Below are 13,189 nucleotides of genomic sequence, written 5' to 3' on the forward strand. Positions count from 1 at the left end.
CGGGGAGATACCTGACACTGAAGCTTGCAGACAGAGTAAGGCACACAGATTCTGGGAGTGGGGATGGGGGATGTGTGAGGGGGTGTGAATCCCAGCCCTGGAGTAAATATCTCTCCTGCCCTTCCCCTCAAACAGAAACACTGGGACAGCCCTGAGGCAGTTTGAGACATCTTCCTGTTCCCTGTTCCCTGGGTTTAAAATCAGGAGCTGTGCTGGTGTTTGGGTGGGGAGGGCGGGGTGGGGTGAGGTGAGGAGAGTGTGAGGTTGTGGGTGTTCAGACAACCAGCAGTGGGATCTTGCTGTGCTGGGTGGGGAATGTCTCACATTGCTGAAGCAGCAAGTGGTGCGATTTTGCTGAGCTTTCGGTGTTTTTTAAAAATTTTAATCCATTTTCATTTCTCTCTGTCTTACCTCCACCCCCACGGTGATTTTATTCAGGAGCTGAAACTCGGGATGATGCAGAGTCAGAGAGAATCAAATCATTCTGCCGTGAGGAATCGTCAGACAGGAGCTGGGACCAGAGAGAGCGAGACCGAGAGAATTATAATCAACCATCCCGTGTCCTTGTCGTTCAATTCCACACTCACATGCTCACAGGGAAAATGAATTATGGGGCTCAGGCAGTCTCTGGAGTTTGGACCACAAGGGGGTGAGCCCTGGGCTGGGGCTTGGGGGAGACAAAGGGACAAAAATGGGGCTGCTGCACAGTCTGATCCCACAGATTTCACTGCGTTCCTCTCTGCCTCCATATTCCCAGCTTCTTGTCTCTCTCACAGCTTTCTATAAATCCCCATCTCCCCTCCATCCTTCAAATCTCCCCCTATCCACTGTACACAGGCTGTTAAAAGGAGAACAGAATCGGGATGAATTCACAGGTTGATGCTAGGGTAACAGAATGGGGATGGGTTCAGAGGGCAATGCTAGGGTAACAGAATGAAGATGGGTTCACAGGCCAAGGCAAGGAGAACAGAGTGGGAATGCATCACTAGATCATTGCTAAAGCAACAGTGTGGGGCTGTGTTCAAAGGCCATAGCTGGTCGAACAGAGGCGGGGTGTGAGGAGAACAGAGGATGCATTCACAGGCTGCTGCACAGGGACATACTAAGGAAGGGTTCTCTGGCCTATGCTAGCACAACAGAATGGGGATGGGCTCACCGGCCATTCCTAGGTATAATAGTGTGGGAATGAGTTAACAGGCCATTTTCTATGAGAACAGTTTCAGGATACGTTCACACATCGCTGTTAGGAGAACAGAGTGTGGGATGGGTTTATAGTCTATGGCTAGAGTAACATTGTTAGGATGGGTTCATAGGCCATTGCAAGGAGAACACAGTGGGAGTGGGTTAACAGATCATTGCGAGGGGAACAAGATTAAGATGGGCTCACAGGCCATTGCTAGAGGAACAGAATGGGGATGGGATCATAGACTATTGCTATAAAACTAAATTGGGATTGGGTTCCCAAGTCACTGCTAGGAGAACAGTGTGGAGATGGTTGAACAGTCTGGTGCTAAGGCAAAAGCGTGAGGATTGGTTCACAGGCTGGTGCAAGTGATACAGTATTGATGGTTTCACAGACTGTTTCTAGCAGAGCAGATTGGGAATGGGGTCACAGGCAGTTGTCAGTGCAGCAGAGTGGAGGTGGTTTCACAGGCCGTTGCTAGGGGAAGAGAGTAGGGATTGGCTGACAGGCTGTTACTAAGAGAACAGAGGCAGGATCAGTTCACACGTTGTTGCTACGAGAACATTTTGTGGATGTTCAACAGGTTGTTGCTTGGGGTACAGTGGAGATGTGGTCACAGTCTTTTGCAATGAAATTGGGGATGGGTATGAGCCTGTTGCAAGGGGATCAGAGTGGGGATGGATTCATAGGCCTTTCCAAGGGCAACCGTCTAAGGATCTGCTCACAGGCCTTGACTCGGGCAATACAGTGGCAACGGGCTCACAGATTGTTGCTGGGGGAACAGATTGGGAATGTTTCACATGCTGTAGCTACAAGAAAAGACTGGTCATGTGTTAATAAGTTGTTGCAAGAAGAAGGGAATGCAGACGTGTTCACAGGTCATTGGTAGAACAGTGGAGATGTGTTGACAGGCCATTGCTAGCTTAACAGAATGGTGATGGGCTTACAGGCTTTTGCTCTTGGAGAAGAGTGCGGATGGTACACCGGGAGAGAAAAAGTGTAGAACCGACACAGAGAGAGATCAACAGACAGACCGAGAGGGAAACAGAGGGATGCACAGATTGATTTGTTGTCACATGTACTGAAATACAGTAAAATGTTTTGTTTATGAGTGGTACAGATCAGATCGGATCCAGGCAGAGTCAGCATGGTTTACAAAAAGGAAGTCACGCTTGAGGAAAACGTTCAATTAAAAAAAACACGAGCCCAATCACTGTAACTCCTGGGAAACTCGGGTTGCAAATCACAGCACTCGGTCCCCACTGAAATCAACTGATTCACAACACCCCGATTTTGCATCTCTTTTTGCTTCTGGCCCTGTCTCACCTTCACCTCCCTCAGCCCAGCCAGATCCAATGTCAATTAGTGCTCAATGCCAATGCAGGCCAATGGCAAATCCAATGTTTACCTGGAAAGCGAGCAGGAGGAACATAAGACACAAGGTGTTACAACGTGATGGGGTTGTCGATGACAGGTTAGAGAGGCACAAGGATCTCATCTTTATGCTCCCATGTACTAGTTAGATGAATATGCTCAGTGCACATTACCCCTTCTACATTCATCAGTCTTGTGCTTGTGTTTAAGTTTTGAAAATGGCTTTGAACGTGAGACAAGTGGAGCTGTAACAATCCCGTGGTATTCAGCAGCAAGAAAATACCAATCAGGCTTTTCCAAAATGGGTATCTTCTGAGATCGTGAGCCACATGGAAGAATGAGAACTGTCTCACTGGGGGTCGCCATGTCTACTTTCAAAGTCTGCTCGAGGCGATCAGAAACTTTGCTGAATTTGTAAGTTTATCGAGAGTAGTGCTGGAATACAGGGAAATTGCAAAGTTTAGTCATTTGTTAAACAGAAGTTGCAAGAATATATCCAACTGTTACAGACAAGCCAATTTACTTTGGGTGCTTGGAAACTTGTAGACGCAACGGTGAAGGCAAAATGAAGAGTTACATGGCCAAAGATCAGTCAATTCATGGGAAGTTGCCATACATTTCTCCAGGAGACATGATGTTAGTTAACTTGCTGTTAATGACCTACGTTTTCTTTTCAACGTGTGAAATATGGGGTTGATCAGAGGAATACAGTTCATGTTTGTCCAAGACTTCCAGAAAGTATGTGATTCAATGTTATTGAGCTGACCCGTGAGTTTATGTATTTGGGGAAAATAACTACAATAACAATACATGTACAAAATTGGCTGAGAGAAAGGAAATACAACAGTGGCTTTGGATATTTTTTGGGATAGTTGAATGAATCTATTGAAATTCCCTCGGTGGCAATGTTGAGACCCTTGTGTTTTCCAAATATATATTAATGCTCTAAACATAGGACTACAGGGAACAGGATCAATATTTGTGCATACGTTAGGATTTGGAAACAGAGAAAAATGTGAGCAGAATGGTACAAAGAAGAACAACACAGCAAAGGAACAGGTACTTTGGGCCACCAAGACTGTGCTGATACATGATGCCTTTCGAAACTAAAAACCTTTTGTTTCTGTGCAATCCATATCACTTTATTCTCTGCCTATTCACCTATCTCTCATATCCACCTTTACCACCCCCTCGACTAGTGTATTCCAAGCACTTACAACCCACTGTCTAAACGCTTGCCTCTTACATCTCCTTTAAACATACACCCTTTTGGCTTAAACTTAGGTCCCATAGTAATTGACATTTTCACCTGAGAAAATACTTCACTCTCCATTCAATCAATGCCTCTCGTAATTTTCTGGAAACTTGTGTAAAGTTAGTGGGGTGTGTGGATCAGAGGTGGATGAATTTCAATGTGGAGAAGTGTCAGGTCACACATTTTAATGGGATGAATGTACATCAGCAATATAAAATAAAGGGTACATCTCTAAAGGGGTTGCAAGGATAGAATGACCTGGGTATATATGTGCATAAGTAATTGAACATAGAAGGACAGATTAGAAGAGAACTTAATAGAATCTACAATATTATATTATTTAATTATTTATTAATTACATGGTTTATTAATTTACTTATTTTTTCTCAACGGCAATGACCTGGGTTTTGTTTCTAGGTTTCATTCAGGCACATTAGGATTGCAGCACGAGCAAGTGGCCAATTTCTGGTTGGGTGGATGGAGAAGACTGATTCATTCATATGAAAACCTAGGATAGAAACTTATGGCCCTGAGGAGACGCTATCCTCAAATTGAGTGACTGCTGGCCACGCTGAGGGACATTGTACAGCAGGGAGAATAGTCAGTCATCATGAGCTATGAAGAGGGGATGTTGTGAACATCTGTACTGGACTGATGGATGGATTTTTGAAACTCCTTTTATCAGAGCTCAGAGTGGCTGGTACACACAGCAAAACTCAAATCAATTGAAATGATTATCTCTTCTGAATGGCTCGCTCTGGCTGATGGAGATTGATTTTACAAACTAACTCATAGAATTTCCACGGAGTAACCTCAGTTACATCACCCGATTCCAAGGGATTTCCTTAATTTTGAAACTATTCTCTGACATGGAACTTTTGAAATCTTTCCAGCTGCAGGTTCCAGCAGATTTTAATATTGTAATCAATAAGACTGTTTCAGGGCTAAATATTTTTTAATGAGTCATTAATAATTTAAGGATTTTATTGTTGTCCTGTGTTATTTGGGAGAGGTTCAATGTCTCTGCATCTGGAGTGACACCTTTGCTGTGGGATCTGAATCCATGTTCATCTATTGCTCTCTTTCACTGATGTTTGATGACTAGCATCGGAACGGTGGGCAGACGGCACACTCTGTGCTGTAAATCTGTATAACTCGGTCCATCTGTATGGCTTTATGACCCTTGCTTTCCTTGATCACCTCTCTGCCATTGTCAAACTTCCACTGCCTCCAATCATGCATGTATTTTAGATTCTGTTGCAGGCTATACATTTACTGTGTCTTCTCCCACTGCCCATCCCCTCACTATGTGCGACTGGCTTACCAGCATGATGTTCCCACATTATCTTTCACAGGAATTGTTTCTTAAGTGCAACAGTTCACCTGTTTTCCACTTCGGAGACAATATTAACAATCACATTCTGCAGCATTCCTCACCTCCACCTAAAGGTTGGGAGATTTTGGCAAACAGCATTTTCTTTTGTCTCTTCACAATAGATAACGCATTAGCCACAGCCAACCAGTTTGTGCTTACAGTGCTCAAATATTAATAGTGCCCAATTAATATTAATAACACCTCCTTCCACTCAACCAGACAGGGGCCAGCCCTTCTTTAGTTGAGGTCTCCAGTGATGCTTTGAAAAATCAGAGTCAATCTGTCTGCATGAAATTTAAACAAAGTTTGGTCATCATCTAACTGGTGCATTTTCCTTTGCAATGCCTTGACCAATCAGAGTCTATTATTCGCCCAGGTCAGTACAGTATAAAACATTTGCTCCCTTTCCATTGGTGCTTATTGTGAATGAACCGAAATGTGCAAGACAAAAAGCTTTGATGAAACTTGCCTTTTTTGCATACAGTTGGACATTATTGAACTGTTGTACATTGTTGTGGCTCGGCCTCTCTCACAATGCCACCACACAAGGCCTTATAGATGATTATGGAGGAACAATGTGTATTGTGGTTGATTAATTATTTCAATAAATAAAGAGAGGACAGAACTGTGAGCATCGGCCCCTTATAAAATGAGCTTTGTAAAGGGTAACATTGAGGAGCTAGGAAAGGGCAGGAGAGTTAAACAAATACTTTCCAACAATATTCACATTAGGGCATTCTTGCAACTTTAAAATACACAAAAATAGACAAGCAGCAAAAAGGGGAGGAAATAACCATAACAGGAGAAAACATACTGTGGTCAATGAAGTATTTCAAAAGATAAAAAGAGAAGAGAACTGTGAACATCGGCCCCTTAGAGAATGAGATTTGTCAGTGATAATGAGGAGCCAGGAAAGAGCAGGGGAGTTAAACAAATAATTTTAATCAATCTTCACAGTAGGGAACACTTACAACATTACAAAAAAATGAAGTAGTTCAGCAGCACAAAAGGGGAGGAAAGAACCATAATATTGATCAGAAGAGAAAAAGTATTTGGGAAAATAATAACCATTGACAAAGAAAATAGAGGTCGGCCGTTTGGTCATTCAAGCCTGCTCCAACATTTAACACGATCGTGGCTGATCATCCATCTGTTCCTGCTTTCTCTCCATACTTGGATTCCTTTCACCCCAAGGATTATATCCAAATCCTTCTTAAATACATTCAATGTTTTGGCTTCAGGTGCTTTCTGTGGCAGATAATTCCAGAGGTGAGGAAATTTCTTCTTATCTCAGTCCTAAATAGCTTGTCGATGACAGGTTAAAGAGACACTAGGATCCCATCTTTATGCTCCCATGTATGCCCATATCCTAAAAGTCATGGTTCTGGACACCCTGTTTATTGAGAACAGCCTTCCTCTGTTTATCCTGTGGAGCCCTGTCGGAATTCTTTTGTTTCTATGAAAGACCACTCTTCTGAACTCGAGTGAATATAGTCCTAACTGATCCAGTCTTTCTTCACATGTCAGTCCTGTCATCCCAGGAATCATTCTGGTCAACCTTCATTGTACTCCATTCACAGCCAAAGCATTCTTCCACAAGAATAATGAGACCAAAATTGCACACAAGAATCCAGCTATGGGCTCACTGAGACCTGTGGAATCACAGAAGGACGTTCCTGCTCCTGTATCTGAATCCTCTTGTTAAGAAGGCCAAAAGAAACTAACTTGTGCTTGGGACATTTGAAAACAAAGTGTAAGTTTTGTGTTAAATACAAAGCTAATTTATTTGCCTTTTACTCAGAAAATAAAAACCTATATTTTCAGGAAAGTCAATTTAACATCAGTAGAAACAGACAACAATGAAATGTGTTCATTACTGAACATAATTAATAGCAAAATGCAACCACTGTGGTTATTTGTGAATTCACTCATGTTTTTGGGGGGGGGGGGGGGGGTTGTCGGGTGTTTGAGTGAATCCCTTCCCACATTCAATGCAGGCGAACGACCTCCCTCCAGTCTGACATCACTGGCATACAATGAGGTGAAATGATCACCTGAACCCAGTTTGAAAGTGAAAGCACTGGAACGGTCTCTCACCTGTGTCAACACATTGATGGATCATCAATTGTTGAGGACTTTTAAAGCATTTTCTGCAATCTGAACATTCAAAGTTATTTCAATAATGTGAGCAAGTTAATGGAGGCTAATTGTTCAGAATCTTTATACCATTTCCCACATTCTCTGGTCAGAATTAACTTGCTCGTGTTTCAGCAGGTACAATGATCTGACGAATCTCTTCCTGCACATGAAGCAAGTGAACGGTATCTCCCCTGTGTGGATGCATTGGTGTACAGCGAGGTTACATATTCATCTGTACCCAGTCCCATCATGAGAGTATCTTATTGGGCTCTCAACAGTGTGAACATGTTGATGGGACATCAGTTCTCCAGAACATTTACAGCATTTCCTGCAGTCTGAACATTGAAAAAGGTCTCTCATTAGAATGAACTTTCTGGTGTTTCACCAGGTCAGATGAGTGAATGAAACACTTCCTACATATGGAATAGACGAACGGTCTCTCCCCAGTGTGAATGTGCTGGTGTATTGGGAGTTTAGATGATCGCTTGAGCCGAGTCGCACAGTGAGAGCACCTGAATGGTTTCTCACTAATGTGAGATATTAGTTCTCTCGAACTTTTCTCGCAATTCCTAGAGTGTGGATATTTTAAAGGTCTCTCCCCAGTGTGAACGTGCCGGTGAGTCAGCAGATGGGATGAGTGAGTGAATCCTTTCGCACACTCAGAGGAGATGAACTGCCTCTCTCTTATATGAACTTGCTGGTGTGTCAGCAGACTGGATGATCAAATGAATCCCTTTCCACAGTCAGGGCTGGTGAACGGTCTCTCTCCAGTGTGACCACACTGATGACTTTCCAGGGAAGATGGATATTTGAATTCCTTCTCACAGTCCTCACATTTCCATGGTTTCTCAGTGCGAACACTGGTTTTGGCTTCCATGATCAAAGCCTGATGATATTCAAGACATGATGAATTCAACATTTCGTTAGAATCTGCAGCGAGATTTGAGTTCACTGACTGCAAATGCTCCAACTTCCTGTAAAATGAATGACAGACAGTAAGAACGAAATGTGGCCCAGAGAGAAAAAGGCAGAACTTTAAAACTGGACTGAATACATCTGATCATTTGTGCGATAGACAGTGGACAATGCGACCATGAAAGCTCTTGGATTGTTATAACAATAGGACTGGTTCAGTATTAAGCTTCAGTGAAAGGAACTGGCTGCCAAATCTGGGGCTGCATAAAGGTGTTCTTTGTGGGAAAACTGAGAAATACGGAGAGCATTAATGGAGATGGGCTTCATATGGGCAGCACGGTGGATCGGTCGTTAGCACTGCAGCCTCACAGCACCAGGGACCTGGGTTCGATTCCAGCCTTGGGCGACTGTCTGTGGAGTTTGCACATTCTCCCTCTGTCTGTGTCGGTTTTCTCCCACAGTCAAAAGATGTGCAGGCTCGGTGGATTGGCCATGCTAAACTGCCCATAGTGTTCAGGGGTGTGTGGGTTATTGGGGGATGGGTCTGGGTCTGGGTGGGATGCTTCAAGGGGCGGTGTGGACTTGTTGGACCGAAGGACCTGTTTCCACACTGTAGGTAATCTAATTCATCTGCCAGTAATTCTAACAACCTCCCAAACTCACCAGACAGAAACACAAGATCAGGTGGTGCATGGGAAAACCATCACTTCCAGGACTCTGAGCAGCAGATTCAGACTGGAAAAGATTATTGACTTGCTCAATATGTCAGAATGCATTTTATTAAAAATTAAACCTGCTGAAAAAATAGGGACTCTGACAGTCAGAGTTTATTTTAGCCTCTAGTTCAGTTAGAATGTAATACTTTGCCAATGATTTTCTGTATCATATAACCTACTCTGCAAATAACATCTTTCTTCAGGCTATCTTCAAGGTTTTGCAAGAAGAAAATAAATGATGAATCATTTGTACCTTACACATTTTAATTACTGTCCTCACTGCTTATGACGGGGACTGTACCACATAGTGAATAGAAAATACAGATTGGGCTATTATTCTGCAGAAAAAAAATCCATTCCGTTTGCAAGCTGCGCCATGACTTTCATTTTAGCTTCCCAACCCAGACAAAATCCTCTGTTAAGAACAAAGAACAACATAGCACAGGAACCAGCCCTTCAGCACTCCAAGCCTATGCCTGCACATTCTAACGCTCCATGCTAAAAATGCCTTGATTCACAGGATCCACATTCCTCTCTTCCCTTCCTGTTCATGTATTCAGCCAGGTGCTTCTTGACTGCTGCTGCTGCGTCTGCTTCCATTGCCTCCTGTGGCAACACATTTCAGGAACTCAGCAACTTTTGTGTGAAAAGCTTGCCTTGCTTATCTCTTTCACACATTCCCCCTGCAGCTTGAACTTGTGTCCTCTAGTAATTTATCCCTCTGCCCTGGGGGAAAAAAGTCTCATACATTCCGCTCTATCCATGCCATTCACAATCTTATAAACTTCTCTCAGGCCACCCTCTCAACCTGCTGCGTCCCAGTGTAAACAAACCAAGTCTTTCCAACCTTTCTTCAATGCTAAACTCCCCCATAACCATGCAACATCCTGGGAAACCTATTCTATACCCTCTCCAAAGCATCCAAATCCACATGTGGTGTCCAGAACTGAATGCAATATTCTAAGTGTGGCCTGACTAGAGTTCTACAAAGCAGCAGCATAACTTGCCTGTCCATATCGCCATTGCACCTTCCAATGAAGGCAGTCATCCCAAAGGCCTTTTATACTAAATTATCTACCTGCACCATCACTTTCAGTAGCCTGTGGACCTGCACACCCAGATCCTTCTGCATATCAATGTTCCTAAGAGTTCTGCCATTTACTCTATAATTTAAACCTGTACCTGACTTTCCAAATTACATCCCCTCATATCTGTCCAGATTAAACTACATGTCATCTTTCTGCCCATAACTCCAATTTATCTATACTCTGCTGTATCATCTGACAATCCTTCTCACTATCTGCAACTCTACCAACCTTTGTATTGTCCGCAAACTTATTGATTCGACCAGCCACGTGTTCTTCCAAGTTATTTATATAGACCAGAAACAGCAGAGGTCCCAGCACTGATTCCTGTGGAACACCACTAATCAAAACCCTCCATTCTGAAAAGTATCTTTCCACTGCTACACCCTGTCTTCGATGTAGCTATCTCTCCAGCTCATGTGACATCATCCTTTGTACCAGTTTGCCCTGATAGACTAGTGCGCCATTCTAATGAAGCTTGCACGACTTGAACGCACAGCAGCTTTCTTTCAATTTGACACTTTCCAATCTTCCAGATTGAATGTGGAATTCTGCAGTCCCTGAACCATCAAACAGTTATAAGGATCTGGAAAACTTGACCTGGAAATATGCTGGTACTGATGTCATGTTCAGATTGTTACTGCTCGTCGTCAATTCCCCACTCAGTGGAAATAGTTTCTCTGTAACTCCCCTGACAGTCACTAATCATATTCCCAAGACTTTGATCAAAAATATTTCTTATTACTCAATTTCCAGGGATACCTCTCTCAGAATGAAGTGATGTGTTTTAGCAGAAGGGATAGGAAGAGGCAATAACACAACACTAAAGAGTGTGCAGAGTCTGAGGGATTCACATGCACAGATATTTGAAAGTAATAAATAGATTAATTCGTCAAAGCAAATTTGATGTTGATTGATTTCAAAAAAATACTGAATCAGCATTTGAGAGAAAAATGCAAAGGTGCAGGGATAAAACAAGGGAATAGGACTGACTGGATTGCTCCAGACATTTGGCATGGGCTAAATGGTTTGCACTTTTTGATTTTTTTTAATATGGGCCTTCTTGTATTCTAAACCTACAGATTCAGTTATCAATCAGGTGAATCTGTGCTACATCCACTCCATAGTTGTTAGACCGTTCCTGACAGCAAGTCCGAGAACTAAAAACAGCTAATCAACTGTAATCTAACCACAGATAGTGTATCTCATTTTCTGATATCTCAAATCTTTTCCCACAGGCACACACACACACACATTCATACCTGAACGCTACCACATTCAGATGCTGATAGCATTCAGATACTCATCAATCGAGTTACTCTTTCACTCTTTCTGAGGTTCAAGTCGGCCAAATTCCTCTGCTGACATTGATCTGTAAGAGTGTAAAATCCATCACGATCAATCCAGGACAGAGATTCAGAACAGAAAAAGAAAAGCATTTCTCTTGGTTTGAAGTTGCTGTTCGTAAATCCTGCTCGCCTTCCCCTCGCCCCGTTCCCAACAAGTAAAGGACAAGCGCACTCTCCGCTTCCAGTTGGCCCCGGATAAAGATGGCGGGCTCACACGGCTCAGAAAACATTCGCGGCGCCCAGCCCTGCCTCGGCTAACAAAGGAATTCAGCAATTCCAATCTATTCGTGACAAAACCGGGGTCGGTATTTTTCAATTCAGTGACGGTAGCTACTGTCAGATTTTATAAAGCCTCTCCGCCCACTTCGTGGAATACTCACTCACTTGATTTCTAATTTTCACCTTTCAAATCCTTACCGCGCCTGTTCCTCATCCGATTCCTCCGGCTCTCCTTTGCCTCCGGTACTGCGCATGTTTGAAACGCTTCAGATTGCGCGCGCACCAGTGGGCGTATACATTCAGAGATAATGGGGACTGCAGATGCTGGTGAATCCGAGATAACTCGTGTGGGTCTGAAATATTAGCTCTTGTGCTCCTAAAATGCTTCTTGGCCTGCTGTGTTCATCCAGCTCCACACTTTGTCATCTGGGCAAATGCATTCCCACCCAGAATGCTGGGAAAAACACGCTGCCATTGAGCAGCAATATTGATACAACGAAGATATGAAGGAATATGCCAGGACGAAAGATACAGGAATCCATTGATACAAGTGCATGGTCCCTGTCTGTCCTGGTTCTAATAAACAGCAGAACAAAGAGATATGAACACACACTCAACGGATAAAGTGAACAAAATATACACCTTTCCTGTGTAGAATATTTGAATTTCGCCGCAAGAAGAATTCATTTATTGGTGATAAAATCATTTCAAATTTCAAAGCTGAACGATGTCAGGTAGGAAAACTAAATAAATCCGTTCTCACACTGAAGTGTGAAGAGTCTTCCTGTGCGGTGACTGTGCTGATACGTCAGTAGTTTAAGATGTTCAGGCAAGCGTGAAATGTTACACACGAGCTTCAGAAGAGACTGAGATGTCAATCACTTCCTGTAATGAGTTTCATTGTCTCAGCACTCTTTGAATAAACAAAAGCAGACTCAATCAACTCGAAATATTCAGCAACAGTTGAAAGAGAAATGCACTTTATATTACATGACTTCTCTGCATCAGTCCACAGAAAGGGAAAATTAACTCTTTTTCTCAAGCCAGGGACTTATCATCAAGACTGAATATTTCCAATATCTTCTTGTTTTATACTCAGTCAAAGAACTGATTTCTGAATTGTACAATCAATTCATTTGTGACTCGTATCTTTTTTTTGTGTCCACACATTAGTGGAAACATCTTCCGTGTTTAATCTGTCCGTCAGGCTTAGCACAGGAGTTAGATGACAGCTCCAAGAACAAATCAAATCAGCACGGCTATCCTTTGTTTTAAGATGTTACTTTTCTTTTCTCTGCAAAGAGAAAGAGCGTCCAGAAATGATGCTTGCCTTGTGGGGAGAGAAGATTTCGGAGACACAGTAAAGGAATACAAGTCCAAAGAACTGGACACTATCGTGGCTTGGGCGAACAAGTGACAGGTATCATTTGCTACATATAAATGGCAAGCAATGACATTCTCAAATAAGACAAAATATAATCACATTTCTTTGACATTCAATGGCATTACCGTCACTAAATGCCCCACTGTTAACATGCAGGTGGATCCCATTTACCAGAAACTCAACTGGACTTACCAG

General features: G+C 42.8%; 1 protein-coding gene across 2 annotated transcripts; it reads right to left on the bottom strand.

The window, feature by feature from the left end:
- Positions 1 to 6,108: 6,108 nt before the first annotated feature.
- LOC132209252 (zinc finger protein 892-like) lies at positions 6,109 to 12,071 on the bottom strand. 2 transcript variants are annotated; one of them, XR_009445342.1, is made up of 2 exons: positions 11,776 to 12,071; positions 6,109 to 8,300 (listed from the first exon to the last, which is right to left on the bottom strand). XR_009445342.1 is itself a non-coding variant. In XM_059644363.1 (2 exons), the coding sequence occupies exons 1-2, from the start codon at positions 11,862 to 11,864 to the stop codon at positions 8,048 to 8,050; spliced, it is 309 nt and encodes a 102-aa protein (XP_059500346.1). In that variant the 5' UTR covers positions 11,865 to 11,879; the 3' UTR covers positions 6,109 to 8,047. The 2 variants fall into 2 exon arrangements, 1 of the variants encoding a protein (XP_059500346.1); XM_059644363.1 differs by having other exon boundaries at positions 11,809 to 11,879.
- Between the last annotated feature and the right edge of the window lie 1,118 nt (positions 12,072 to 13,189).

The sequence above is a fragment of the Stegostoma tigrinum genome, unplaced genomic scaffold, assembly GCF_030684315.1.
Source record: "Stegostoma tigrinum isolate sSteTig4 unplaced genomic scaffold, sSteTig4.hap1 scaffold_76, whole genome shotgun sequence".
In the NCBI taxonomy this organism is placed as follows: domain Eukaryota; kingdom Metazoa; phylum Chordata; class Chondrichthyes; order Orectolobiformes; family Stegostomatidae; genus Stegostoma; species Stegostoma tigrinum.

What these genes read in the sequence shown, in the direction of transcription:
- LOC132209252 (XM_059644363.1), bottom strand. Translation starts at nt 11,864, where the DNA reads ATGCGCAGTACCGGAGGCAAAGGAGAGCCGGAGGAATCGGATGAGGAA. An exon ending in TCGGATGAGGAACAGGCGCG is followed by an intron (nt 8,301 to 11,808) that starts GTAAGGATTTGA and finishes TTCATTTTACAG; the next exon opens with GAAGTTGGAGCATTTGCAGT.